The sequence below is a fragment of the Poecilia mexicana genome, unplaced genomic scaffold (assembly GCF_051168715.1).
Source record: "Poecilia mexicana isolate PSO_F unplaced genomic scaffold, ASM5116871v1 scaffold_7, whole genome shotgun sequence".
In the NCBI taxonomy this organism is placed as follows: Eukaryota; Metazoa; Chordata; class Actinopteri; order Cyprinodontiformes; family Poeciliidae; genus Poecilia; species Poecilia mexicana.
In genome coordinates this window covers 10,277,655-10,305,067 of record NW_028263376.1, presented here as the reverse complement: position 1 = coordinate 10,305,067, position 27,413 = coordinate 10,277,655, and the positions used below count along the sequence as shown (strand labels likewise).

Sequence of the window (27,413 nt, the reverse complement as noted above, 5' to 3'; positions counted from 1 at the left end):
TTTTTTGGAGCGTTAGCTAATCGTTAGCCTAACCTTAAGCTAACAGTAGCTCAAGCTTGAAAACGAGTCAAAATGTTTTCAGCTGATCACTTTTTTTTACTGTAAGGGTCGTAAGTTTAATTGTGTAAGGAATATAAATGGGTATAAATTTCAGAACAGAGTTAAAAGATTTTAGTGGAGTTTTGTGACTGATGAAACAGGGCAATTAAATAAATCTGTGATAGAAAAAGTCTGAAGGGCAGCTTCTGAATTATTTTCAAGTGATTGGTTCAGAGCATTTCACAGAGCCGCACCAAAACAGCACAGCCTCTCATTGTTGTGCTCCGTGACCCACTAACTCTGAGCACAAACAAACATAACAAAAACATTAGAGATGAGTTACATAATGGATGTTTACTGTCGGTGTTAGTGGGCTGAGTCAAGCTGGATCTCATTGAACTCATCTCTGTTGGATTAACAAGCTACTCACAGTCTGTACTTGTGCTTTATGAGTGTTTGACATAGTGTCATACCTTTATATAATTTTTTATAGGGTTAGGGGATTGATAGGGTAATAAAGTACAAAGGCTCGCACAAGTCAGAAACGCGACAGCTCATGACCGCATAAATCAGAGAGCAAAATGAAGAACTGCTAATTCACTCAAGAACTGTCCTCCTTCAGTAAGGAGCTTTGCCTTAGTTGTACATCAGCATTTATAAGTGAAACTCAACGCGAAGAAAGATTTTATTGTAGATTTAATGAGCTTTACAGAGAAATTAGAACCAAGTTGTTTGAAGAATTAAACATAAGATTACATTTTAAAGAAAAGGTTATCCGCTTTCAGGAACAAACTCCTCCAAGTCCACAAGGTATTTAGGACTTTGAGAGCTTAACTTCAAGACTGGCTTGGTTATTAGCATCAGCGCTTTTGTTTTTCTTGACCTTTTTCATAGTTTCTAAGGGTATCTGAAAGGAGATCTCTGTCTTAATGAATCTTGCAACATCCCTTTTCTAGATTTCTGTTTGGAAGCTCAATTATTATGAATTAAATAGCAGTCAAAGAGGTATCATAACAAACAATCCCTATTTGAAGCATTTTTATTGCAAACAAAGTTGCCCAGATAATCAGGTCTCTTTCTCTGGGGTATAAGTTTGTTCAATATCGTGTCTCAAAACAATTGACTGTTGCAGATAAATCCTGCATTGGCCCTTGTATAATTTTAACCCATAAAGATACATTTTAAGAAAATCTGAGAACCATGGTTGTTCACGGGATAAACAAAGCAAACTCTTCCCTCCAGGGCGTGGGTCAGTCTCTGCCTCGAACTGGGGAGAGGAGATAAGTTCAGGTATCTTGTCGTCTTGTTGATGAGTGATGGTACGATACAGAGACAGATATGCTAAATAGGGAATGCTTTATGGTGTTCTTATTTTGGTCTGTCATGACGTAGAACGATCTGAGTCATAAAGCAACAGTCTTGATTTACCGGTTGATCTACTTACCATGCTGCACCCAAGATCATGAGATATGCATCATGACTAAAAGAATAAGATCCTGGATAGAAGAGGCTGAAAGGAGCTCTTCTGTAAGGTTTCTGGATCTGTTTTGACATTTGATCCGATGGAAAATCGGATCGATTGCCGATGTGTCCTTGGGCAAAACACTTCACCCATCTTGCCTGCTAGTGGGGATCGGAGGGCCCGGTGGCGCTGCTGCATTGCAGCCTTGCTTCTGTCAGACTGCCCCAGGGCAGCTGTGGCTACTGTCCAGTAGCTTGCCACCATCAGCATGTGTGTGAGTGTGTACATGAAGTGCTTTGGGCTCCTCTGGACTTGATAAGGGGCTAAAACCAGAAAGCCAATGCCATGGATGGATGAACGGACTGGTTCTATGTACGTAACGCTGCACTGCCTTCAAGTTTGACTGAAACTGCAGAACATTTTTAATAAATGTGATTTTTTTTTCCTGCTACTTATAATTACTGCATTTGAAAATCAAATTGTCCTTCACTTAGGCCTCTTCTTCTATCTCCTTGTAAATGAATACTTGTTTATTGCAGTAAGTTGAGCTTCGGAAGCTTTTAGCATCACTTGATTAATGTGAATTGGTTTGGCTTACATAGCTCATTGTTTAAAGGAGCATCTAGGGAAGCTTTTTCTTTTGTACTATAAAGCCTGGGCTGTAAATGTATACTCTTGCTGTGTGGTCACGGACAAAGGCAGTAGAGTGTCTAAAAATCAGAACTAAGTTTAGGACCGTATCCTCCAATGGTTATTGTTTATCTTTACATTTCTTCTTCTCTGATGTGTTTGCTCATTGTCTTGCTTTTTCATCTGATGGTTTGGTTTTTTTTTTTGTAGTTTTATGCAGATATTCGCCACATCAGTCTGTACTGTTAATCCACCAACTTGTATCCATCAGTTTCTTCTTTTATTATTCCTCACCTTCCTATCACCTCGCTATGTTTTCATTCCAGTCCTTCTTTATGTTTTCCTTAAAAGCAACAAAATCCCAGACTGGGTGCTACGGAAACCAAGCCCATGCTCAGTGTTGTGTCGGCTTGTTTTCACAGGCCTCACTCTCCGGCTTCCCAGTGTTGTAGCGATGCATCCTGTTTCCATTAGCCTGTTCCTCTGCTCCTCTGTGTGTACACGAATCTGTTTTAAAAAGGCCTTGAATGACGTAAAAACTACAAGACAATGTAGACTCCTGTATGTGTGCTGCTGACATTGTGATGGAGATTGCAGGATCCAGAACCAACAACTGCAGAAGCACTTTCCCTTTTTGTTCAGATTGAGCAAAAACGCAATAAGGGATTCCATTAGGATTGTTTTTTTGTTTTTTTTTGAGATTTGGTCCTGGACAAAAGTAATTGATGGGGTGTGAATCCAGACAGGTTTCTCACTCCTTTATATTTACTCAGTTCAGCTGCATGGGTAGAAATATGTGGTCCTTTACTGGACCTTTACTTTAGAGTTTTACTTTGTAGCTTAGTTTAGAACCATAAATTTCTAGTCTGTTATGTGATCAATCTCTGGAGAGCTCTAGATTTCAGATATATATCCTAAGCCTCAGCTTCAGCACTGTGAACTCTCTGCATGTCCCCCATTTGAGCTGGCACTAAGGAATTTCAGCTGTTTTGTATGAGCTCATAGGATCGCTCCAGCATGTTTCTACTGCCCAAGCTTCTTCTTCTCCCTCCAGCTAAAGTTTTTTGTTTTTTTTTCCCTCTCCAGTCAAATTTCTGGCATTTGCCCCAAATGTCTAACTTTCCAGGCGCCAACTATTTATGTAATGACTTATCACTGTTTAGTGTCTATTTGTTCATCCTTTTCCTCTGTATGTATCTCACATTCAGCGTCTTGCCAACGTGGTTACTGGGATTGTTATTACAGCTTATTTTTTATTACTATTATACATAAAAAAAATCTACTATTTAAAGGGGAAAAACTACAATAGAAAATTAGGTAAGAGTGACAAAGAAGACTCCTCTTTTTACAACAGGCTTTCCTGGCATCCCGGGTATCAGCATATTATTTTTCTTTATTGTCTTGTACATTTCCTCTCTTGCTTGTTCTTACATGATGTCCTGATGTGTTTCTCAGCATTTTATTTTCTGTTTCCTCAACTTAAAAAACATGTGTCCTTTTGGTGGCATATGCATTTCGCTTTTTGTAATGTCATAATTGTAGCATTTTTAATACTTTTTCATTTTTGCATCCATCCCTCTTCTAACCCTGCTCATCCTTGAAGTCTTGAACTGTGTCCAGCAGTCATTGGGCATGATGCTGGACCGGTCAGGAGTCATGCGGAAACAACCCACTCGTTTTAGCACTGCACAGAAAGACCTCAGGCCAAGATTATAACCTATGAACCCATTGCTGCAAGGCAACACTAGAGAAAATAATTTTTGAAAATGTTCTCCTGTTTCTGATATCTAAGCTTAACCTTGCACATTTTTAGTTAAAACTTTTCTCCAGTTTCGTAGGTTTTTGCCTTTTTTACTAAAGGTTTAATGAACCTGTGCAGGCCACCTTCTGTCTGTTTCCAATAGTTATTAAACTTTTAAAAATGATAATAGGAGTACATTTCTAAATGTAGCTTGTTCAGCTATTAGCAATTTACTTGCTCTATTTAGAGCAGTGGTTCTTAACCTTTTTTAAGGTACCGAACCCACCAGTTTCATATGCGCATTCACTGAACCCTTCTGTAGTGATAAATAAAATATGATTCCCCCTCCCCGCCCCCAAATTCAAGACATAGGGGTGACCCAGCTAGAGTCTAGTTGGGTCACCGCAAGATCATTAATTCTTCTTAAAAGGTAGAGTCTCTGAGAACAGTTCTTCAAAATATAGTCAGTGTTTTCAGCAAAGTTGAGCTGTCTGTCCAGGAACGACCCAAGGTATTTAAAATTTGCCACAGTTTCAACAGGTTGGCCATCGAGAGAAACTGGAACCACTTTAAGGTCTTGTTTAGATCATTTAATTAGCTCTACATTCTTAAGAGAATGAAAAATTAATAAATAATAATGACTTTGCGGTATTCTGATTTAGTAATGTAATTATATTAGTTGTGTTACCACCCCCACGCCACTAGAGGCAGTACCAACCCCGAAAATATGCGACTAAGGAGCAGATTTAGAAGTACACCGAAAGCTACAGAATTTGGTAAAAACTGTGAGTTTTGCTGAATTAAATAAAGACACAAGTTCAAATCCATGCTGAGTGTGGAGCTCCTTCAATCACTGCTCCTCCGCAGCTCTGATTGGCTAAGCAATGTAACGTGATCCTCTACAGCAAGTGATGGCAAAGCGGGGCGTCATCACGACTTTACACAGTGCGTCTTTACCTCCGCGGCAGAGGCTCCGCCGAACCCCTGAGACCGACTCATCGAACACCTGGGGTTCGACTGAACCGAGGTTAAGAACCACTGATTTAGAGTAATCAAGCTGTGAAATACGCAGACTGTATGTATTTTTGCTCATCAGGCAGTTTTTGTACAGGTTAAGTCAGAGTGTCAGTGGGACATTACCAGCATCCACTGCCCAAAGTGTTAGAGGAAGAGCGTGGTAGGTGAGCAGTAGGCAGTGTTTGAAAAAGCTTTACTGTCTCAGTCCTTTATTTATGCATGTACCAAACCTCTATGGAAAATACAACTTTGTCTTCTTTAAAAATCCTAGAAGAATCACATATGTTAGGTGTTAAACACATTTTCACCCTGAGGTAGAGGGATAATTCAGTCACTGTGTAAATGTTTTTTTTTTGTTTGTTTTGTTTTGTTTATTTATTTTCACACATGGAAGTTTTACTGTTGATATGAGGAGGGTTTCAGGAAGACATAACAGGAAACCAAACATGGAAGAAACAGGCTTCTGGTTTCCTAAAGAAATGTGCGTGTTTGCAAGCGGACATGTTGTCCTGTGGGAAACGGCCTGTCTTCCTGTGGTGCTTCTTTTCATGAAGTGGACCTGTCATTGGCCCTGAGCTGATGAATATTCACACAACTGACAAAGAGTGCACAGATAAACAAAGATGAAGGCAATTAGTTTCTAAAGCCAGAGAGAGAGAGAGAGATTTGCCCAAGCAGGATGCCTGTGTGTGTGTGCGTGTGTGTGTGTGCGCGTGTGGGGGTGTGTGTGTGTGTGTGTGGGTCCACCACTTGTTGCACACAAGGAGAGGAACTGTACCAAAGTCATCCACGGTTAATTGATTTTAGCCCTGATGGTCACAGAGCTGCTAATTATCGTCAGCCGACATCACAGGGTTCAAATCAAAAACAGGAAATGTCTGCATAGCTGTCAAAGTGTGGACTTGTCCTCATGTGAAGCAGCGAAGCAGTGCATGTTTCGCCCTGAGGGCTTTTCAGTCACATTTCACTCTCAGTGTGTGTGTGTGTGGATTACTGAGAAGGCGGGTGGAAATTCACACCCAAATAAACAAAAGATGGATTGTTTTGTGTTGGTCTTGACCTACTGGTATTTTTCCCACTGCTGGTTGCATCAGAACCTCTCTGGTGTAACCTTCCCATTGCTGCCACAGGGGAGACGAATCTCCCCATCACTTGTTATAGACAGATGGATCATAATATTGAACTGTATCACGTAACTTCACATCTATTATCTGTCGCCCTTTCATTTTTTTCCGTATTTTCACTATCTGTGCATCTTTTACCCATGTTACTTGCTAATATCATTGTAATGGGATTACGAGCAAATCTCTGAGGACAGCATGTACATTCAGCACTTTTAACGTCACAACTCATGACAGCATGGTAGCACAACATAAGCTGTTATTAGCATAACATGCAGCCATTTTTATCTTATAGATAATCTTGGTGAACTACTGACTACATAAAAATGTTTATGTGTATTTTACTTAATTCTCCACTTGTCGGCACTCATGCAGTTTAGACAAGTTTTTAGTTCAGGTGCTTCATTCTGATCCATTAAATTTGTTTTCAAGTTTCAGTGTGATAATCAGTGAATTACAAATCTTGTCTAATGAGAAAGAGCCGTTTATTCTAATTTTATTCTGAGGAATTGTGATTGAAAATGAGGATAACTTTTTGCTTGGAATAACACCCACTAAAAGCCTGTATGTATGATCAAAATGGACTAATTTGTATGGAATTAAATCTGGCAACTTCTTTGCAAATCTAATGAACTGGATTGAGTGGGAATATTAAAATCTACGGTGGCCGACAGGTGCAAACGCGCAGCAACGGAGAAAAGATGCAAACAAAAAAGAGACGCAAACAAATAAAATGCAGCAAACAAAGTAAAAGACGCAAACAAAATTTTACAACTATTATCTGACTTAATAATTTTGCCGCTGCTTTTCTGAACACCCGTTTTAAAGGATGCAGACCTTAAATTTGGACACAGCTGCTTTTTGTTCGACTCCCTCTACTGGTCTGGAGCACTTCCGTTTTCAGCACTTTTTGTTTGCGTCTCTTTTTCTGTTTGCTGCATTTAATTTGTTTGCGTCTCTTTTTTTGTTTGCATCTTTTTTCTGTTGCTGCGCGTTTGCACCGCACCGTAAAAATCTGATATTAAAGAAACAAATTATCCTCCCAAGCTTCAGCTCACTTCTAAAGATTTGCAGAAGGCACTAAAATTAGTCGACATCAATGGTAGGAAATAAATCACAAACTGATTGTAGGAGATTCCCATCAAGCCTTTTTGTGTTGAACAGGAGATGTGATTCCTTCAGGTTCAGATCCAGAAGAAGCAAAACATGCTATGCTTGACTGTTGCTATGATTTATTTAGTTGTTTTTTTTTATTATCTGATGTGTTATGTTTATTTTACAGCCTTTTATGTTGTCTTTGGTCAGCAGGTGTTTTCACCTTGGAACTCTCTTACGAAAGCCTTTGTGCCCAGTCTCTTTCATTTTGTTACATCAAAAACACTGACATTAAATAAACCAAGTGGATGTTCTGGGCTGTTTTATGGCCTTCCGGAAGAGTCATCGATGGATTCTTGGAGTAATTTTGTCAGGTTCTCCCTTCCTGTGAATGATTTTCCACATGTGGATAGTAGCTCACACCCAAAACGATTTGAACTTCTCCCTAACTGATAGATATCGAGGACTTTGTCATCTGTGCTTCGGTTTCTTCATGGTGAAATGATGTGTTGCTTTTTAGGATCTTTGAGCCTACTTCATGTTGTCAGACAGGCTCTGTTTAATTTTCTTGAGGATACATTTCTGGGAGTCATCGGGGATGAATTGAGACCAAAACCGGTGTTAATTTATGATTTCATAAACGGGGCAAGTTTCACATTTAACCAAGGTCTTAATAGTTTTCTTCCCTTTATAACTGGATTCATCTGATGAATATGGGTTAGGGTCTTTACTGAAATTTTCTGTGTAAATTATTACATTATTAAAATTTGTGTGATGATTTGAAACTTTAGGGAGCCAAATATTTTTTCACAGTTCTTTATAGTCACAGTTAAACTGAAGGTGTGCTTAAGTTCCAGCATTTACTACTCCAACAAAAACAAATTAGGTGAAACTAAAACTTTATCTGATGTTTACTCCTCCTTAGGGTGGTGCTATCTCCATCCTCACTGCCTGTGAAAGACCCAGTGATTTCACTGGAGTGGTCCTGATAGGCCCGATGGTCCAGATGAACCCAGAGTCTGCGACGCCCTTTAAGGTACTGCCTCACGGTCTACGTGTTTATTATCAGAACTGCACTTCTTTTCTCTTTATTTATGTTTTTCTTCCCTTTCCTACTGCTGTCAACAATCAGATTTCAGTTCCTGCAACCAGTGTCATCTTTTCAAAGCCAGACTTCAGCTAAATCTAAATCTTTAATGGGATAGAGAGGGTTTGTTTTATCTTTTTTTGTTTTTAAATTGGTGCCAACTTAAAATAGCAAAACACTCGGATGTGAAGAGAACTGTGAAAATATTCAGACAAAGTAGGATTCTCCTGACGAAGGTGTCAGATTGTGAAAACAAACTAAAAAAAAAAAAAAATCTCAGCCACCTTTTTCTCCCCAAAGGTTTTCGTGGCGAAGCTCCTCAACCACATGCTGCCGAGCCTCACCCTGGGATCCATCGAGTCCAAATGGGTCTCACGGGACGAAACACAGGTGAGAGACAGACACTGACTGGTTGCTGTGAATCTGAGTAGGTATGCTCTGCTGACGATGTACCTGACTTGTCCAGTGGTTTGTGTGTGTGTGTGTGTCTGCGTGTGCGTGCGTGTGTGCGGGTGTGTGTCTCATGGGAAAATGTGTCCAGTGGTGTACATTCATGTGAAGTTGAGCAACTTTTGAACAATCCCAGGATGAAGACCGCACCTGTTTGACGACGACAAACAAAGTGCATTTACTTTGTGTCACATTTAAAGTAGCTGCAGCTGAACCACGACGGAGCCAAATACAAACATGCCGTCACGTTCACACACACCTGTGAAACCACGTATTCATGCAGGTTTGTGAAACTTTTCATGCGTCCCAGCGGCCACACATCCTGTTATTTCTGCTTCCTCTAATAAGACGGGGAAGTTTTTGTGTTCAACAATAGGTGGCTTTAACCCTTTGCATTATGTTTCGGGTCAATTTGACCCATTTCAGTTTTTGTGTTCAAAATCAAAGTGCAGGTTTTATACTTTCATTTCTTTCCGTGAAATGTTGCAACTTTTTCGCATCTGAGGTCATGAACTGCTGCGTCAAATGTCTGCACCCAGTTTGCATACAAAAATGACGTTTTGGGACAGACGGTAAAATAACACGGTCAACACCACCACACCAAATCCAAGGTAGATTGTTGTCATCGAAATGACTCTTGGTCCTACAAGATTTGCTGTCACAAGAATTGATGATATTTGAATTAACATTTCAGCTCTTTATATCCCCACTCATGGAGAAGATAGTCCTCGACATGACTAACTTGGAGGGGAGGCGTGTCTTTCAAGAGAAATGGAAGCCGCTGGATCTAACTGTCTTGTATGCGTATGTTTTAATCCTGGTATTGGCTGGAATACACAGGTCAAAGGTTGGAGCAACTGCAGGTTTTTGGAATGAGATGACAGTAAAACAAGTTCCTCTTGTGTGAGATGTAAGAAATACATCTGCAGAAAGCACACAGTTACATTTGGTCTATCATGTGGGGAACAATGAAAATGTTGAATACTGAAAACCCTAACCTTAAACCCCATCTGCTCCAGCAGCCAGCCTGCAACCAGCTGCTTCACCGACATGAATCCAAAACTGCAAAAATCACCAACGTCCAAAGAAAAACAAACCATAAATCTGTGTTGGGGAAAAAAATGCATACACATTAAGAGCAAGAGAAAAAAAAAAAGATTTCACAAAACATAACGACTAAACCAAAAACATACTGTGTAGATGAAGATGAGTTGTTGGTTTAAAGGTTATGTTTGCATCTCTTATCATTGTGTTTCATAAATCTCAAATCCTTTGCTGTGCTTTTGGGTTTATTTTACGGCCATGTTGGATTTATTTTTGTTGTTGTTGTTCTAAAACCTTGCTTGATATCAAAGCGTGGAGGAATGCTGCATAAACAGCGTTATGGAGTCCGCCCAACACTTTTCTTTCCGCTCACAACTCTTTTGCACGGCTTTCTCCCGTCAGGTGGAGGCATATGACAACGATGAGCTGAACTACCACGGCAGGTTACGGGTGTCGTTTGGCATCCAGCTGATGGCGGCGGCCGAGAGGATCGAGAGGGAGATCCCATCCATCAGCTGGCCCTTCCTGCTCCTCCACGGCGACGCTGACAAGCTCTGTGACATCCGAGGCTCCAAGATGATGTTCGAGAAAGCTCCAAGTTCAGATAAGAAACTGACGGTGGGTGTGAGTTCTCACAGAGGCGAGCCCTTCTTTTTTTTTGAGAAGTGGAAGAAAAACATGTGACGTGATATTTTTAGCTGAGCAAAGTGTGGTAGGTTTATTTGCACAGCATTGTTCAAAGATAATGTAATTCAAAGTGCTACGCAGGAAGATCAGCAGCACAGAAGTAATAAACATCACATTTATATCAAGGCATACTAAAAGAATTGTTCACTTCGAAATTGCATAAAAAGAAAAAAACCTCAAATTTAAACAAATGAACAGATGAGAAATGACAAACTAAATGATTAAACAGTATTTGACCTTTAGAAGAAAGATACAGAAAAAAAATAATGTTTTGGTTCTGATCTATAAGAAATAACAGTTTTATGAACTGAGAGTTTGTTCCTGAGCTGAGGAGAGTACTGGTAAAATATAACGACTTCTTCCTGAGTTTGGTTAGCCGCAGTTCATTCAGGATCAACTGCAGCTGCCGTGTTTATGTATTTACGGTGACATTTAAAGACACATTTAAAACAATCATACAGGCTTTTGCTAAAATAAAAGCTTATATGAATTTTTCTGTGTTTTTTTTTTTGACAACAAACATTTATTCTGTCTATTTTAGGGTGGAATAGGTTGATTTAGTAATAGATTACCTAGTTGTTAAATTTTAAGTCTGAATCTAGTTAAATGATGACTTCTAACTCTGCATTTTTGTGACTAAAATCAATTATTTCTGCATTAGACTGAAGTTTTGCAAATTGAAGATTTTGTGAGGGTGAAAGTGAGAGTGCTATTTTTGATTATGTCAAGGTTTCTAAGAACCTCCAGACATCCGGTCCACACATATACGGTATAAGGTTTTTAAAATATTCAAATTTTCTCACCAAAACGCGCCCTGAAATTGTGCTGCTCCTCACACCCCAAACAGATTTAGTGATTTAGATTTAGTGCTCATCAAATGGCCGTCATATTAGAAAATGTTCTGTTTTCCTTAACAATAATAGTTTTCAGGGGTTTTTTTTTATGCATATCGTTTCTCTGACGTGGCCAAATGTTTTCCCAGATCATTGAAGGAGGATACCACGCTCTCCATCACGACCTCCCTGAAGTGGCCGAGACTGTGCTGAAGGACGTGACGAGCTGGATCACAGATCGCCTCCCTCCAGCATCGACGCCACCGCAGCAAGGCTCGTAGATCTCCAACGTAAAAAACAGAAAAAAGAAAAAAAAAAAAAAAAAGAACTCAGTCAGCGCTCCAAGGAGACTCCCAAACCGTATCCCGCCAGGCGTACATCCTTTCCCAAAGCCATGTGAGGCGTAACACTTCTTTACTGTCCAAGGGAGGCGTTTGCGCTCACTGATCTGACGTCGCGTTCTCTGTCTGAAGGGTTTACTATCATCATTTTCCATCTTCTTTAAGAGGATGATGCCGTCACAAACTTTGATCCTAGAAACTCAGCAAAAATAAAAAAAAAAACATTTCCGAGCAGAATCTACAATCAGGAATGTGCCTCATGCGGTCCGGCCAGTGGGTGCGTTGGTTTTGTCATCATCTCCTGGTCTCCTGCGCTACTCGAGTGAAGTTGAAATCACATTAAGCTATGGTTCTAAGTGCAATAATGACATTATCCTCTATTAGTCACTGAATTGATCTTTTAGATACTAATACCAAATGTAACACCTTGCGTTACTGACCCAAAGAAATAGCTCTTGCTTTTCCCTCCCTCAAATCCGCAATACATCAAAAGGTCAAGTTGCTGTTTGATCTCCGCTGGGGGGCCGATGGCTAAGGTCACCTCAAACTGTCAATAACTGGTTTATCCAATATTCCAACATAAACGCTGTCATAAATCTTTCTCAGCTTTCTTTATATTCTTAAGAAATCCTATCTTTTCTTCTTTCATATGTCTCCTTTGGCCTGAAGACAGAAGGTCTAATAAACAGCTCAAAATCAATACTTCTTCAACAAAGAAGATTCAGAAAAGCTTTTTTTCTTTTTAAGCTGATAGATTTGAAGACATTTTATACATGGCACTGTTTATCTTTTTTTAAATAAATGAGTGCTTTCAATGACAGAGTCGTGAGCACAATCGTTTCCAGGAGGCAATTTGACCAGGTGACGCTGTTGTGACTTTCTCTGCAGATGGGGCCTCATACTGAGAGGTCAAAGGTCAAATGTTTTGACCCCATTTAAGGCCACGGTTGACTTCACTGTTAGTGGTTCATGTAGCATCTGTTTGGTGAATAGGGAATACCTCAAAGCTGTGAGAGGAATTAACGTGGTTCTCTCGGGGGAAGAAGCTCCACTGTCTCACAAAACGAATCACACCCTTGAATTTAGTCAGATTTTGTCAAGCACAAACCGAAACGCATACTGTTGGACTTCTGTGTGACCAAACAACACAAAGTAGTGGCTAAGGGGGAAGTTGAACAAATCTGAGCAGTCGACGCTCTCGAAGTACCTTTTGTGTAATTGCAGAGCAGATCTTTTGAGGTCGCCGCCAGCTTTGCACATAACATTTTTTGCACATTCTTGTAGGCAGCATAGCTCAAGTTCAGTCAGATGGTGGGCATAAATGATCGTCAGTTCAAGTCTTCCCACAGATAGATTCTCAGTTGGATTCAGGTCTGGACTTTGACTGGGCATACTGTGATGCGAACCGTTATGCTGCAGCTCTGGCTCTGTGTTTTAGGTTAGTTGTTCTGCTGGAAGGTGAACCTCAGGCTCAGTCTCAGGTCTTTTGCTGTCTATAAAAGGTTTTCTTCCAGGTTGACCCTGTCTATAGCTCCACACTCTTCCCATCAACTTTGCCTGGTTTCTCTGTCACTGCTGGAAATGTCAGCCCCGCAGCATGATGTTGCCACCACCATGTTTCCCTGTGAAAACGCATGTTCTCGGTGATGTGCAGTGTAATGTTTCTTTCCACCACAGGAGGCGTTTTCCATGTCAGCCACAAAGTTCAATGTTGGTTTCATCTAACTTGTACTCTATTTGTCACGTTTGTCCCCTAAATACCATGTAGAAAAAAAAAAAAAAAAAAACATATGGAACATTTTTCCCCTTTTAGTAAAACTTTCTTCTTGCTACTTTTAAAAATGTTTCACTTTAAGAGTATAAATGTAGTTATATATCAGAAGCTAAAATAAAACTTTGTTTTAAAGTAGAAAGCTTTGGAATAGCTGTCTTATTCTGAGTTTGAATGCCTGATAGAAATAATTACTACAATTATTCTAAAATGGACTTCTGTATAGAAAGCCACAGTTGATGGAGTAACAGAAGCAGCTGTCACCTCTTTCACTCTTTGGCCCCTCCCCAAACAGCAGTGTGCCCCCCCTGAAGTCAACCTTGGCTTTAATAAGCAATCATGTCACAACGGCTTTTATTTTTGGTAGCTCTTTAATTGTAAGCTAAGCGGACACACACTGCGCCGCACCGTCCTGCGGACTGTAATTAGCCGCTGTCGCTACCTGTTGCTTTGAATCGTTCACAATGAGAAAACATTTGAGAAGTCAGGGCTCCAACATCAGGATCACAGTTAAGCTCATTGTCGGTATTCACCACCAACTTTTTATATGCGCCTTTTTAGAAGAATTGTAGTTATTAGTGCTGGATGAGTTTAAATGAATCACGCAGAGTTCAAAGACGCTCCTGCAGGAGGCGTGGGGAACATGGTGATGGCCGGCTGCCATGTTTATCTGCAGCAGCAGTTCTTTTGTTCCAAACGCGCTTCACATGTGCCGTCACCAGGGGGATCCCGGCCGAAGTGACAGAATGAGAGGAACCTCTGGGTCCTATACATCTTTCCAACTTTTCCGTCTCCTCCGGTCGCACCGCGTTTCACCGTGAGCTGGGTCTGGCGTTTTGTTTCATCTTTCATCTTCCTCTCCTTTTTTATTTTTTTTTTTTTTTTTTTTTGGCTACAAGTGCTAACGATTGCTCTTTGTTCTGTCCATCACGTACGCCTTTGCTCTGTCACAGATTCAGACATGTTGTCCACGGACACCCACACCGTCACACGCAGGGACCTATCTCGGCAGCAACAGGCAGCGGGGATGCTTTGTGGAGATGCTGTTTTTGCCTTAGAGCGCTCTTGTTGTTCTGTAAAATGTACAACTCTGGTAAACCTGAAAGATTTAGCTCAGCTTAGTGCCGGATCACACCACACAGTGTCCAAGTGAGCATCCTCTAAAATTTCTCTTCCACTGATCTTTTTTTTATTTTTTTGTGATCAGTTATTATCACATCACACAGAAGATTTACCCTCAACCTGCATCACCCTGTGTGCAGATATAGACAGAAACGTAATGTATTTCTGACTCTCAGCGAGAGTCAGACCCCTTAACCCCAACCAGAACCGCTCGCACTTCAAACATAATCTCCTCCTGATTAGGCTGCAGCAGACCCAGCAGCACACAAAGGCTGCCCAGTCCCCAGTTGTATTCAAACTCCTAATGGCTCCCCTGCGGCACAGCATCAGCACAATGACCTCAGCTCGCAGCGTAATTTAGAAAAAAAAAAAAAAAAAGAGCTCTACCTGTCAGACTACATGAGTGGATATTACTGTTGTTTGCTTTGACAGTAGAGAGAGAAACCGGGATGCAGCGAGAGGAGAAAGCGAGGAAAGAAGCCAACAGTAACCATGGCAGCGCTGTCTGTTTCTTCTTTTCTCTCTCTCTGTCTCTCTCTCTCTCCTGTGAAATCACTCAGTAAAAATAAATATCCTCATTAATTTTGTGGATCGTCTGGCAGACTAGAGGGTCTCGAAGCTTGTTGTCCATTTGCTGCTCTGAGGATTCCCTTTTTGTGTGAGTGTTGAGATAAGAGACTAAAGCATCATCAGCTCGCAGTGAATAATAAGAGCTGCATGCGCTGAATCCTAAACAGCAGGGATTATACACCATTTGTGTCAAACGAGGAGCTTTCCTTGGACATTGTGTGGTTGGAATTTCCCTTTTTTTTTTTCTTCGTCATACGTTTGTCAAATTTTTTTACACATACATTCCATGTCTCTATTGAATGGTGATCAAATGCAGTCCAGCACTTTCCCCAATAGATTGCATTCCTGTTCATCCCAACAGTCAACGACCTCTGGCTTCACTTATTTCAAAGCCGACACTCTTTTCCAGTGACATGCATTGTGGTCAGATTGCTCACACTGAGACAGCCATGTGGAATCGCTCAGTTAATAACTGGTGATCCTTTCGACTGTTCAGATTCCGACTTCGGACAGACGCTCTATATTAAGTAACTGGGAAGGGAAAGGAAGGGGGCAGAACAGAGCTGAATCCCAATTGGGCTGCAGCTTTTATAACAAAGCCAGATTCATCCTGCCTGCTGGTTTATCAATGGGGTCACTGTTTCTGTTTGACTTTTTTCTTCTTTTTTTTTTCTTTTACGACTTTAGGACTGTTTCTATGAAAAGAACTGTTATTTATGACAGAGGACTGAAGGGGCAAAGGCCAGTCTTGCTATAGTTTCATGAGATTTATCTGTTCTGAGGAGACTCCGTGAAGCGTTCCTTTAACGGGATAGTTTGTACGTTTTTTTTTTGTTTTTGTTTTTTTTTTTGAGTGAGGTTCTATTCAAAGGTTATAAGCTGCTGATATCTTACATGCATTGAAAACCTTCTTGGGATTTATAAAGTCTAACTTAGCATGTGATACAGGCTAAGTCTAACAGTTTCTCTGAGAGGGAACGAGACCAAAGCAGATTTCTGCCATCTTAGAACATCTTCAGTCTCCAAAATGCCATAGAAGTTCATTCAGATGCTGTCTTTAAGAGCCTCTAAACTGTGGCCTGAGGGCTTTTTGCAGCCCTCTGAATTATATAATATGTCCACAGTTCAAGAACGGTTGAAATTTGACTCACGAGCACAATCAGTTCACAAAGACAGACACATTTAAATTTAAAATGTAAACTATTGGATAGATTCATCTTTTATTATCTGTTTTTTTTTGTTTGTTTGTTTGTTTTACTCTAATTCACAGTAAATAGGATCAAAAACATGCATCCTTTTCCACTGATAAAATATCTGATAATGATAATAATCATACCGTTTTCAAAGAAAGTAGGACTTATATGCCTTTCTTATTGTCAAGATCACAACTTTTCCAGATTAAAACAAAAATAATAATAATTGACCATTATTTATTAAAAAAATAAATAATAATAATAACGGTAAACATTTGAGAAACTCTTTCAGCTTCAGATCTATAGTGATTTGCAAACATATGAGTACCCAGTAGTCTCATTAAAATATTGGAAATTTTGCTACTTACGTGGTTGATGGAGGTTGGGGGCGGTGTGCCACTAATTATCTTCCGGTGTGAAGCACATTTAGAGAACATGTGAAGCATTTCTGGTCAAGACAACTGAAAGAAATGCAAAGCAACATAAGTGGTTAATTACAGTAATCAGTTAGGCCCTATAATTTCCATAATGTGGACACATCAAGCAGAAATGCTGGAATGGACAATTGAAGTGTAACCATACAGCGCAGTAGAAAAAATGGAGCACAAGTCTTTCTTCTTCTATTCAGTAGCTATTGTGACATCGGTGACACACCGCCACCACACCTCCATTTCCTGTGTAAACATTCATCAGCTCTTTATTTAGATGAACCACCCTGGTAATGTGTTGATGCCCTAAAGGTTTTTAAAATAACAGTAGCATGTGATGTTTTTGACAGTTGTTTTAAAAGGCAGAAGTGTTGTTTAGTCTGGATCCCGCCATTTTTTTTATTTATTTTTTTTTTTTTTTCAACAGAACCTCATCTCAAAAATGTTGAACTATCCCTTTTTAAGGTGCTCATGTTGTTGTGCTCAAGCTGTCAGCAAGATTTGAACAGGTCTTCTCCAATTTGCTGCAAACACTAAAAATAAGTTGATAAAGTCATGGTAGTTAGTTTCACCCTTGTCCTGAAAGAGGTAATGGGAGTATGGCAGCAAATTTTAGAACTCCTGTTCCTGTCTTGCTGTTGTTAAGAAACCTTGTACAATTACTGTACAATAGCTTTGTATTTATAACACACAAAAATGACAATTGTATTGTATTTTAGCTATTTTTTATTTATCTTGTGTAGAGTACTATTAACAAATAACTTCCTGTATTGGCATGTATGTACTAGTTACACAATGTCAAGGCACGTTTTATACCAGAACCTATTCAGACACCCTGACGTTCACGTATTCCACTTATAGAGCTGTTGTATATGTAGTCAGCAATCAAACATTGCTTTTCTAAGGAGATTTATACGGTAAGGAATTCACTCCAGTACGTTTTAGGTGATGCTGGACGCGACATGAAACTACTGCCAAATCATTTTACAGAGTTTTGAATTCATGTTCATGTTGTTAACATCTAAAGGTGATCTTACTCTTCGAAACGGAAAATGTGGCTGTGAAGATGTCATGTTTGACAAATATTCAATGTAACTCAGCAGTTTTGAGAGTGTATGGAACTCATCCAAAATCTTAAGCACTAATCAGGAACAAAGAAAACCTTTGATTGCATTTCTTAATACACAATTTACGAGTTATTCATGACAATACCTGCATTGTAAAACTTTGTCTATGTTGTTTATGCCTTATTGCTGATGAATGTGCATATTATAGTTGTTTGCCTGCATTGAACCATAAGCTAATTAGAAATGCGCCAGTTCTGCTAGAGACTGGAATCAGACGCTTTGTCTTGATTGGCTCATCGATAATGGGGGATCTGTTAACATACATGAAGGTTAACATTCATGTTGGTCCTGACTTTCTGACGTCTACTGACGTGTCCACCTGCTTGATCTAATCAGTCTCCTTAAATTGATGTCTATTAGTCCTTATTAAAGTGCAAACAAGGAAGCAGACATACATTAAAAACTTCTTCTGCTCCTTTTGATACAGGATGAACTTCACCACTTAAATACCTCCCAGCTTTGTTACACACCTGTTCAAGTCCATTTTATGTTAATACCAAAAAAAAAGACTTTAGATGAAAACTGTTTGAGTTTACCAAGATTATTGTAGCTAAATTACTGAGTTGATGCATAAGCATTATATAAAATAGATAAATCAGGGGTTTTATGTTGTTTTTTGTGGGAGCTTAAAATGAAATTTTAAAATACAGTTTTCCATCAGTGTGACTACGTTGAATGATTGGTTAATTTGCACGTGTGTCTGGAGCATCTCTCTCTCCATGAATCATCCTGGTTCCTCTTAAGGGATTTTAAGTGTCTATGAAGGGAAACTCCCCGATGTATTACAAGGCCTGCAGAGATTAGATTGTATTTGTAGGGAAATAAAACACAGAGGATTGGATATTTAAGTCTTCCTTGTATATTTTCTGTGTTGATCTGTTTTAACATGTTGTAATGTTACTGAAGGACAGTTTTAATATTCCTGCGCTGGTGTTCTTCTATGTCCTCCAAGCTGTAATCCAACTTAAATTCAGGTATTAAATCTGCTTTTCGCTGAGATAATAAAATCACTTCACTGGTCGGGTGTCAGCTTTTGAAAGTTTGCAACTGTAAATAAGATGGGTATAAAAAAAAATAACACTGAAAATTCTTCTGAATGTCAATCTACTTATTGCTAGACTGTTCACGACGTCCACAAGTCTTTTAAAATAAACAACATGACTGTTTAACTGCCCTGTGTGACTTTTTTTAAATATCCAATTCTTGTGGGAGTTTAAATGTTACTTTACTCTTAATGTTAAAACGTATTTTAAATATGAAAATGTTTCGGAAAAAGTAAAAACCCACATTTAGTGTAATGAGGGTAATGAGGCTCCTGCATGGTGCAGATTTTTCCACAGCATATAAATCTTGGTCTCAGATAAGCAGAAGTAAAATTAATTTTTATTTATTTATTTATTTATTAAGCTTATATGATAGGCCAGACACACAATAACATGGACCAACTGAATAAAGCAGCAGGTGCTTACAGCATGAGCTAATTTGCAGCACTTGTCCCTAGATGGGCTTTTATGTATATTAAGATAGTATTAACCAGTGGAAGGGTAATGAAGAGTAACATAATTAAAAATAACCACACTTTATAGCCATAAACCAAAATCATATATGGTGTCACATAAGGTTAGTCATAAAAATAGAAACACTTCTGATCTTATAGCTGCTTTATATTCTGCTCCCTCTTTTGCTCGCTGGAAATTGGAAATTTTGGAGAGGATAATCATTCATACTTCAGAGTGTCAAAAATTCACAGCAACACAGATCAAATTTTATTTTTAGGTATGTTGCACCCTCCTGTGTCAACATTATGCTTATGCTTTCCATTATTATTTTTTTATCATAATTGGCTCTTTTTTTACTTCAGTCATTAACATTCAAAACAAATATTTGGGAATTTTTTTAGGTCTGATTCCTTAAACTCTAATTTTAGCAATTAAAACATCATCAGACTTTTGGATATCAACAAAGATGTTTATGTTTTCCCATTCTGTACATGCAAACTGAAAGACGAATGTTAAATAAATAAAAAATCGACATTCTCCCTCCCCCAATTGATTTCATCAGTCCAAGAAAATACTATATATATATATATATATATATATATATATATATATATATATATATATATATATATATATATATATATATATATTATAAAGCATAAGCATAATGTTGACACAGGAGGGTGTCAACATTTATTTATTTATTTATTTATTTATTTTCAGTCTGATGTAATAGTTTAATCTTCTGAGACTGTGATTTTGAGGTTTCATTAGCTGTAAACTATGTGAACAAAAATAAGTGTTTGAAATACATCACACGGTGTAATGAATCAATATTATAAATAAGCTTTACTTTATGAATTGGGCTTTTCATTGATATTTTAATTTATTGAGATGTGTGTGTACCCAAAAACTGTCTGGTATTCAGGTACCCAACAGCTATTCTTCACTTGTCTTATACTTATTGACCAGTAGATGGCAGCATTGCATTGTAGTAATAATTAACCCTCAGCCTATTTGTATGAATGTGCTGCTTGTTGAATTCATACATGCGATACATGAATGGACGTGGGATCTATTCAGAGATTTGCTTTGGGTGTGGCCTTGGTTTTACTTTTGTGAAAATAATGAGGTCAATTTGTCACAAAACGTCAAACACTCTAAAGCATGTAGCTTGACATTCATAAGCAAAATACCTATTATTTTGTGCTCTGATGTTTTAGTTATGCATCCTCTATGGGTATTGTCGTTGCTTAAATCTAACATCATTAAACATAGTTAGCTATATTGCAATATCAGTGCTTAATAATACTGTTGTCACTCTTTTTTATGGTTTCTTTTTTTTTTTTTTTTGCTTTCTGTCCCATATTTCTCTTTCCGCGTCCCTCTCACTCTGAATATGTAGGCCTTGCAGCTCTCTTTGAGTCATTTTTGGAATTGGCCGGAACCACATTAGCTGTAACTCTCAAAGGGGAAACACTTCGAGGAAAGCCATGACCTGAATCCACACTCTTGTTGATTTTAGTCTTTCACTAAATATGAAGGATGCACTGCCTCTAACTCCTGCTCCTGTAGGTCTACGAGGAATTCAACATGCAGAAAAATGCATTCCCACGAGGAGTGCAGAGCTTAATTTTTATGTCAGTAGATTTCACACCAATTGGTTTCAACAGTCCATCATCTTATCCGTTAGAATGAGCAAAGCTACACTGACTATGCAGTGTATTTTGAGAGCACTCCCTCAAACATTTGTGTTAAATAAACATCTATTTCTACAATAAGTGTCATTTTTTGTGGTGTGTTGTGCTTTACTAAGTTGATTTTCCCAGCAGGGGGAGTCTGAAGTTCTTGTTTTCCCATGTTAGTTAAAAACACAGCGATGAGCCAATCAGAAACCAGCTCAAGGAATTAAATAAGGGTTCTTTGTGACCATGGCAACAGTTTTACCTCAGTGACAGATAGAAGGTGAGAGATAGAGATGGAAGAGCGGCTAATGCATTATTGACTGGAGTCAGTGGGTTACTGCAAACTAACTTCACTGGAGAGTTTGCAGTATCTTTTAAGTGAACCTTGGTGACCTGAGTGCATTTTGACCTCTTTCTGTCTACGAACTCTTAACAGAAGACTTAACCAACTAATCAGAGAAAGCTAAGGTAAGAAAGGTGAACAGGAAAACAAGAGTCATCAGTAGTCCTGCAACTAAAGATATGTCATATTACAACAAAGTGACTAAGAAAAATTTAACATTATACCTGGAAAAAAAAAGGAAAATGTGGAGCACTGTTCCCTTGCAGAAAAAAGTCCTGGACTAAAGTCCCATCCAGGGGTATTTCTCTGCAGACTTTCAGCATTCATGGGTTCTCTCCAGATACTCTGGCATTTTCCCGCACAGTCCAAAAACATGGCTGTTAGGTTAATTGGTATCTCTAAATTTTTCTTGGAATACATGTTTTTTTTGTGTTTTTTTTTTTTTTTTTTGTCATGTGTGTTTCTGTGTTGGTTTGAGATGGACTTCCAAGCTATCCAGGATTTACCCTTCCTCTCACATTAATGGATAAATGGTGTGTGTATGTATTCAGTCGCCCATGTCTTTGCACATCTAGAAATTGAAAATTTTGCCTGTTCGAAATAGCTTAAAGTCAATCAGAATAGTTTGTCAACATCACATTTCAAATTGGGTTTCCACAATTATATGGTTTAACTTAAACCATTTCATTGTATCTCTGGCTGATACAATGGAGGTTGCAAGTCTCCTGCAGTCTCCAACTGTTTTCCCAGAATGTATATAACTTGACAAAATGCAAGAAATTTCAAGGGTTGAGATACTTTTCCAAGGCACAGGTCATGCTGAGTGACCGTCGTTAAAGTCAAAGTAGACATGCACACACCTATTTGGAATGCTATGACATTAAGCTTGAATTTGATTTTAACTAATTTATTTACTTGAAAGAGGACAGAACAGCTTAATAAAACACATGTCAATTTATGAAATAAAAGTTTATGAAATAGTATTTTTAATCTGTAGTCCTATGGCCATGAAGTTAATATATTAGTAATATTTTTATATTGTCGAAACAAAAATGCATGCTGTTGTTAAACTTCCATATCCTGCAACCTTGGCTGTCGTTTTTCACTTTTTAAATTTGGTCAAATATAAACTACCTTAAAAACACATCTAACTTATTTTAAAACGGTGGAAAATTTTCTACCATACTCATTCAGGTTTTTCATTTAGATATAAGTTACATTAGAGTTTGAGGTTATTTCAGTTGAATCAAATCGAGATTATTTTATGGGAGCCTTAATGAACTAACTAACTTCTCGTAGATCGATTTTACTTTGTCCACTTTTAAAGTTCTTCAATTATAATATGATTTAACATTTCTGTCAGGCTCTCAAGGCCACCTTTGTGGGTGCGGCCTTTTTTGGAGTGTACAAATATAGTTCTGCCTTCAATCCCACCCTTTCTTCCATGGTTGTATGCAATTGGCTGTGGTGCTATCATTCCTAATTTTAATTGGTTCTGCGTTCTGCCAGTCTGAGAAGCCCCGCCTTCTCACGCTTTCTGAAACCAGCGGTTCATCCGTGCGTGAAGAGCTGAGGATTACCTCGTCAGGGGGTTGCAGACCTGCTTTCTATTAATTTAGCAGGGGTTTCCCCCCCCCCATGTCATTAGCCGTTTTATAAATTAACTTACCTTAAAAGTTTTGCGTTTTTTTCTTCAGTGTTTCGGACAGCTTTTAATAATAGAGGTGTGGTGCTACGGTGTGAACGGTGAGCTCGCAGCAGGCTTTTGTGTCACCTGGCCGTAGCAGCTGACTCCGTGTCTTGCTGAGATCGGAGTTGCCAAAGGAAAACTAGCGTTTGCTAGTTAGCAGCATCAGCCACTTAGCCCGCCAGCTAGCCTTACTGCCACACTAAGTCCCACCCTCACCGTGTGCGTAAACGTCGGGCTGCAGCGGTGAAGACAACTATAATATTTTTGCTTCCTCTGAACTTGGCTAGCATCCTTGTATACCTGGCTGGCAGGAGAGATTAGCCCCTTCAAAGGTTAGCGTAGTTAGGTGGCGCTAACGGAAATTGGCCGTTTTTACGTTCGGAGAGTGTTCTTTTTTTCTCTATGAAGGAATACTGATAAAGGGACTGGCTCAAAAAGAAGAGGCGAAATAAAGAGCGAGAACAAGGAAGACTGAGGAGGAGGTGACTGGCTTGTTTAGCCGGGGAGACACATTTGTGAACGTAAGTGACTCATACATAGCTGGTGTCGTGAAAGTGGCTTGTTAAACGGCTTACATGACCTGTCCAACACAACTTGCAGCGCTTGCATGGTAACGTTTATCCTGCCTGCCGCTGTTCTGGTGGCTTAGCACCCACAGCCAGTGCGCCATACTATAACGTAAGCTAAAAGGGGGGGGTCGTCTCTCTAGCTAGCATGACAGCTTAGCACTGATGAGCTTTAAGTCGAAACAGCACTTCAGTCTTTCAGTCTTAGCTTCTTTGCACTTTATACAGGCATCACGTTTTAACCAACGCTTACCAGCCAGTTTGGTTAAGTTGTTTGTTTAGCTCTAAATCAGCTGTTTGCCAGTAGTATTAGCTTAGCTAGCTGTGCTAGCTGCTCTGAGCCGACCACCCACCCAAGTTGACAGCTCAGTTTCAGACGATCCAAAGCACTCGTATTTGTGTGAACCCAACCAGTTTTAGTGAATTTGTGTCCATCCCTAAGCAAACTCATTATCTGCCGCCTGCAGCTGTGAGAACTCTGTGTTCTTCAGCTCAGCTTTAGATAAAGTCGCCACTTAGTTGTAGCAGTGTCACACAAGGCTGGTAAACTCTGTTGCATTCAAAAGGCTGCGCGATGCTTTCTCCTTTTGGCTGTCAAACTTTAGCCCGAGTGCAAAAAAAAAGGAAAAAAAAATTTCCTTTTTTTTTGTCATGCTAGGCTGTCATCACTTAGTGAGCCTTAACAGGCATGCATTGTATTGAAATTACAAGTCACATCTGTTTCAATCAACAACCAGGCTGTTATAGACCACACCACGTGCCAGTCCTCGACACACAAAAATTATTTTGCCAACACCATTAGGGTTGTCACTATTATTCTCTATTAATGGAAAGGAGCAGCAATTTTATCTAGTGTTTTCCAAAAGGCAGCATTGTGGTTCCCAATACACCACAAAGTAAGATGGTAATTAAAAAAAAAGAGATACTTCTGGTTAGGACTGAACAATATTAGAAAAACGTGTAGCTGCTATATTATGAAACATTATGATATGCTGTTACAGTTTATCCATATTTTCTTACCCCTGCTTTTTCTCTTTACTTTCCATTATAATAACTTAACCATTTTCTGTGAGACTCTGGGAGATGGATGTGCTGTTGCAGTGAAAGGCTAACAGAGATTTAGCTTGTAAAACAAGTTCAAAACTTAAATGTTTATTTGTGGGAACAAAACATTTTTTTGGTGGGGGTGTTTTCATATCCAAAAACAACCATATTACCACAGTGAAGTTGAGTTGCTACACAAACAGTGGAGACTGCTTTTAGGATTTTGCATCATGCTGTGAATTGAGCAACGGCGTTGATGACAGATTGTACCGCCTCGTGTGTTTTCAGGTCTTGTATTTTCTTTGAAAAATCCAGTTCGACTAGCATTGAGGTGATAAGGAAGACAGCTGCAGCATGACAGTCGCCAACTTCAATGTGGCTGCAGACATTGTTTAGAAAAGGAATGAACTTTTTCTAAATATAAAAGAAATACATTCTCTGTCCTTAATGATAAAAGGGTGCTTTTGTATTTTAAAAACCATTCCTAAGTTTTACTTCGGTTTTGGCAGAAGTTGCCCGCAGTGTGGTTTCTTCAAACTCATTGTTTACATATGGGTTGAACAGATTAGTTTCTTCTGGTTAGGCCTTTTTTGACAAGTTTGAAATATTTTTGATTTTATCTTATATACCACCTTTGTTCAGGACATCCTTATTTTTTCAACTTAAACCTATGCCATTGACATATTGTGTACTTTCGCAAACACAGCGGTGTAAGAAACGGTTATAATTTTGTCAAAGTTTAAAACCTGAAAATGGTTTAATAAATTGTACACAGACTGATGCCAAGAAATTATCCTAGGCAGCAGTGCTTAAAATCCAACGTTCATGTCTTTTTGTTTCATCTTGTTTTAGATATCTAGGAGCTACCAACAAGTCAAACACAGCCATGAGTATTGAGATACCGGTGGGGTTGACAGAACTGCTACAGGGCTACACCGTGGAGGTGCTGCGACAAAGGCCAACAGACCTGGTTGATTTTGCTGTACAGTACTTCACCCGTTTGCGGGACTCCAGAAATCAGGATGGATCCGGTAAACCGGGGAAAGGAGTGGTGTTTGATGGGGAGCCCATGCAGACAGAGTCCAACGGCGAGGATGATGAAGACGACGACTCCGACTTTGAACGTGAGTTGATGCTGTCGCTTTGTTAGACGGGTTTGTCTGAGGAAAATCAGATGTAGTATTTTGGGTTTCCATGAGGAGATGAATTGAGAATGTGTTGCCTGAAGCAGTGTCTGAATCTCTCTTTTTGAGAGATGGGTTACTTTAGTATTTAATGCCCATCATATTTTTATAGAAAATATTTTTCTGGCTGACTTTTTGGGATTGTAGTCCTTACTTGTCACTCTTCTAATTGACATGTTCTTCATCCTTTTTGTCTTTGTGGTCATCAGACTTGCACATTCTATTCATGTTTTGAAGTTTCAGGGTCTTTAGATGTTTATTTTCTAAGAATTTGTGAAAGGGGGGGAAAAAGCTTGACTACATAAGCACTCAAGGTAAAATTCTGCAGTAAATTCCTGTGGTTTTGTGAGTGCTTTTAACTTTTTAGACTTTTGTCATGTTTTTTGGGGTTTTTTTTTTTAAACAAGTCGGTTTGTTGTGTCTTTTCAGACCTGCGTTCAAGCCTCCTTTTTAACACTGCTCAAAGATTGATTCCTTACATCGATGCAGCTCTATTGTGATCCTCCTCCTACTATGTTTTCAGAAAAGGAAGAACTGCACATCATGTGGCCTTTAGGTTGCGTGTTTGCACATCTGAAGGCTGGATTAATGGGACCCTGAAGTTCCCACACTGCACACAGCCTCATCTCTGGTGCATCACTCCCCTGTGTTTGAGACACTGGCACAGGATGTAAGCCATTCCATAGCCCAGCTCTCTTCAGAGCAGTATGGCCCAGATCTAATCGCCTTCCCATGCTGTGAATGGGACTTTACAGTTCATGTAGGTGCTTGAATCTATTTGGGGAACCTCTGCAATTCGGAGGTGTGCAGTGGAAAAAAAGTGAAGCAGTTTATCTGCAAGTTAATGGTTAATGTTGTCTAAATGGTGCAAGTGTGATTGTGGCTGCAGAGTTGTTGTTTTTTTTTGTTTCTTTTACCAAATCAACATTGGATGCAGTGAATTGGAGCGAATGTTGGATTTTTATGGCTGTTTGAAAATTAAGATTTATTATCCAAGTCTGTCAGCGCACAAAAGAAATTCAGCTCTGGCTGCTGTCGTCTTTCTACAAAGTTTTGATTTATAATGCTCTATTTCTGCACTAGGCTATTTACAATAGATGTTAAAGCACAACTAACAGGGTAATAAAAGTAAGATGTGAGGGCATGATGTGATGTTTGACAGATTGGACTGTCAGGCATTGTAAATGATGACGTTCAGAGAGAACGGGTTCTGGGACACCCATTTTGGCCTCTTTAGTTGTAAACTTTTAGTTTCAACATGTTTTTATGAGTCAACCATCGTCTCTTATGTAAATGTTATTTCAGGTAAAAGTAGCATTGGCAGATGCTGCAGTCTGGTACAAACAAGATAGATTATGTATTCTGTTTATTCTCACACAGTTTGGCTGCTGTCTAACAGCTGTAACCTTAACCGAGAGAAGAGTGAGTGTGTATTCACACATGCGCATCTTCGGTTTCTTCTTGCCTTTGAGTTAATAAGTGAACATGTGTGTGCTTGTTAAACCACATTATTGTATTCTGACTTTTTCACACCAGTTCAGATTCCATTCTACTGACGTCACAACGCTCTTGTACCTCTGTGTGCCCTGAATAAACCTCAGCAGTACTCATACAGCTCATCCAGTAAACCTAGAGTAGATACAG

The 27,413-nt window shown here is 39.2% G+C and overlaps 2 protein-coding genes across 4 annotated transcripts in view; both read left to right on the top strand.

The window, feature by feature from the left end:
* mgll (monoglyceride lipase) overlaps positions 1-18,927 on the top strand; it is a 39,086-nt gene extending 20,159 nt beyond the window's left edge. For all 3 annotated transcript variants that reach the window (XM_014995133.2, XM_014995131.2, XM_014995132.2), the window contains 4 exons: positions 8,031-8,141; positions 8,493-8,582; positions 10,089-10,304; positions 11,356-18,927. In XM_014995133.2, the coding sequence (XP_014850619.2) occupies positions 8,031-8,141; positions 8,493-8,582; positions 10,089-10,304; positions 11,356-11,487 (549 nt within the window). In that variant the 3' untranslated portion in view covers positions 11,488-18,927. The remainder of the gene's footprint in view (positions 1-8,030; positions 8,142-8,492; positions 8,583-10,088; positions 10,305-11,355) is intronic.
* A 3,921-nt stretch (positions 18,928-22,848) lies between these two features.
* prkar2aa (protein kinase, cAMP-dependent, regulatory, type II, alpha A) overlaps positions 22,849-27,413 on the top strand; it is a 41,085-nt gene continuing 36,520 nt past the window's right edge. Inside the window, exons 1-2 of the mRNA XM_014995130.2 lie at positions 22,849-23,496; positions 25,438-25,709. Coding sequence (XP_014850616.1) covers positions 25,472-25,709 — 238 coding nt within the window. The 5' untranslated portion in view covers positions 22,849-23,496; positions 25,438-25,471. The remainder of the gene's footprint in view (positions 23,497-25,437; positions 25,710-27,413) is intronic.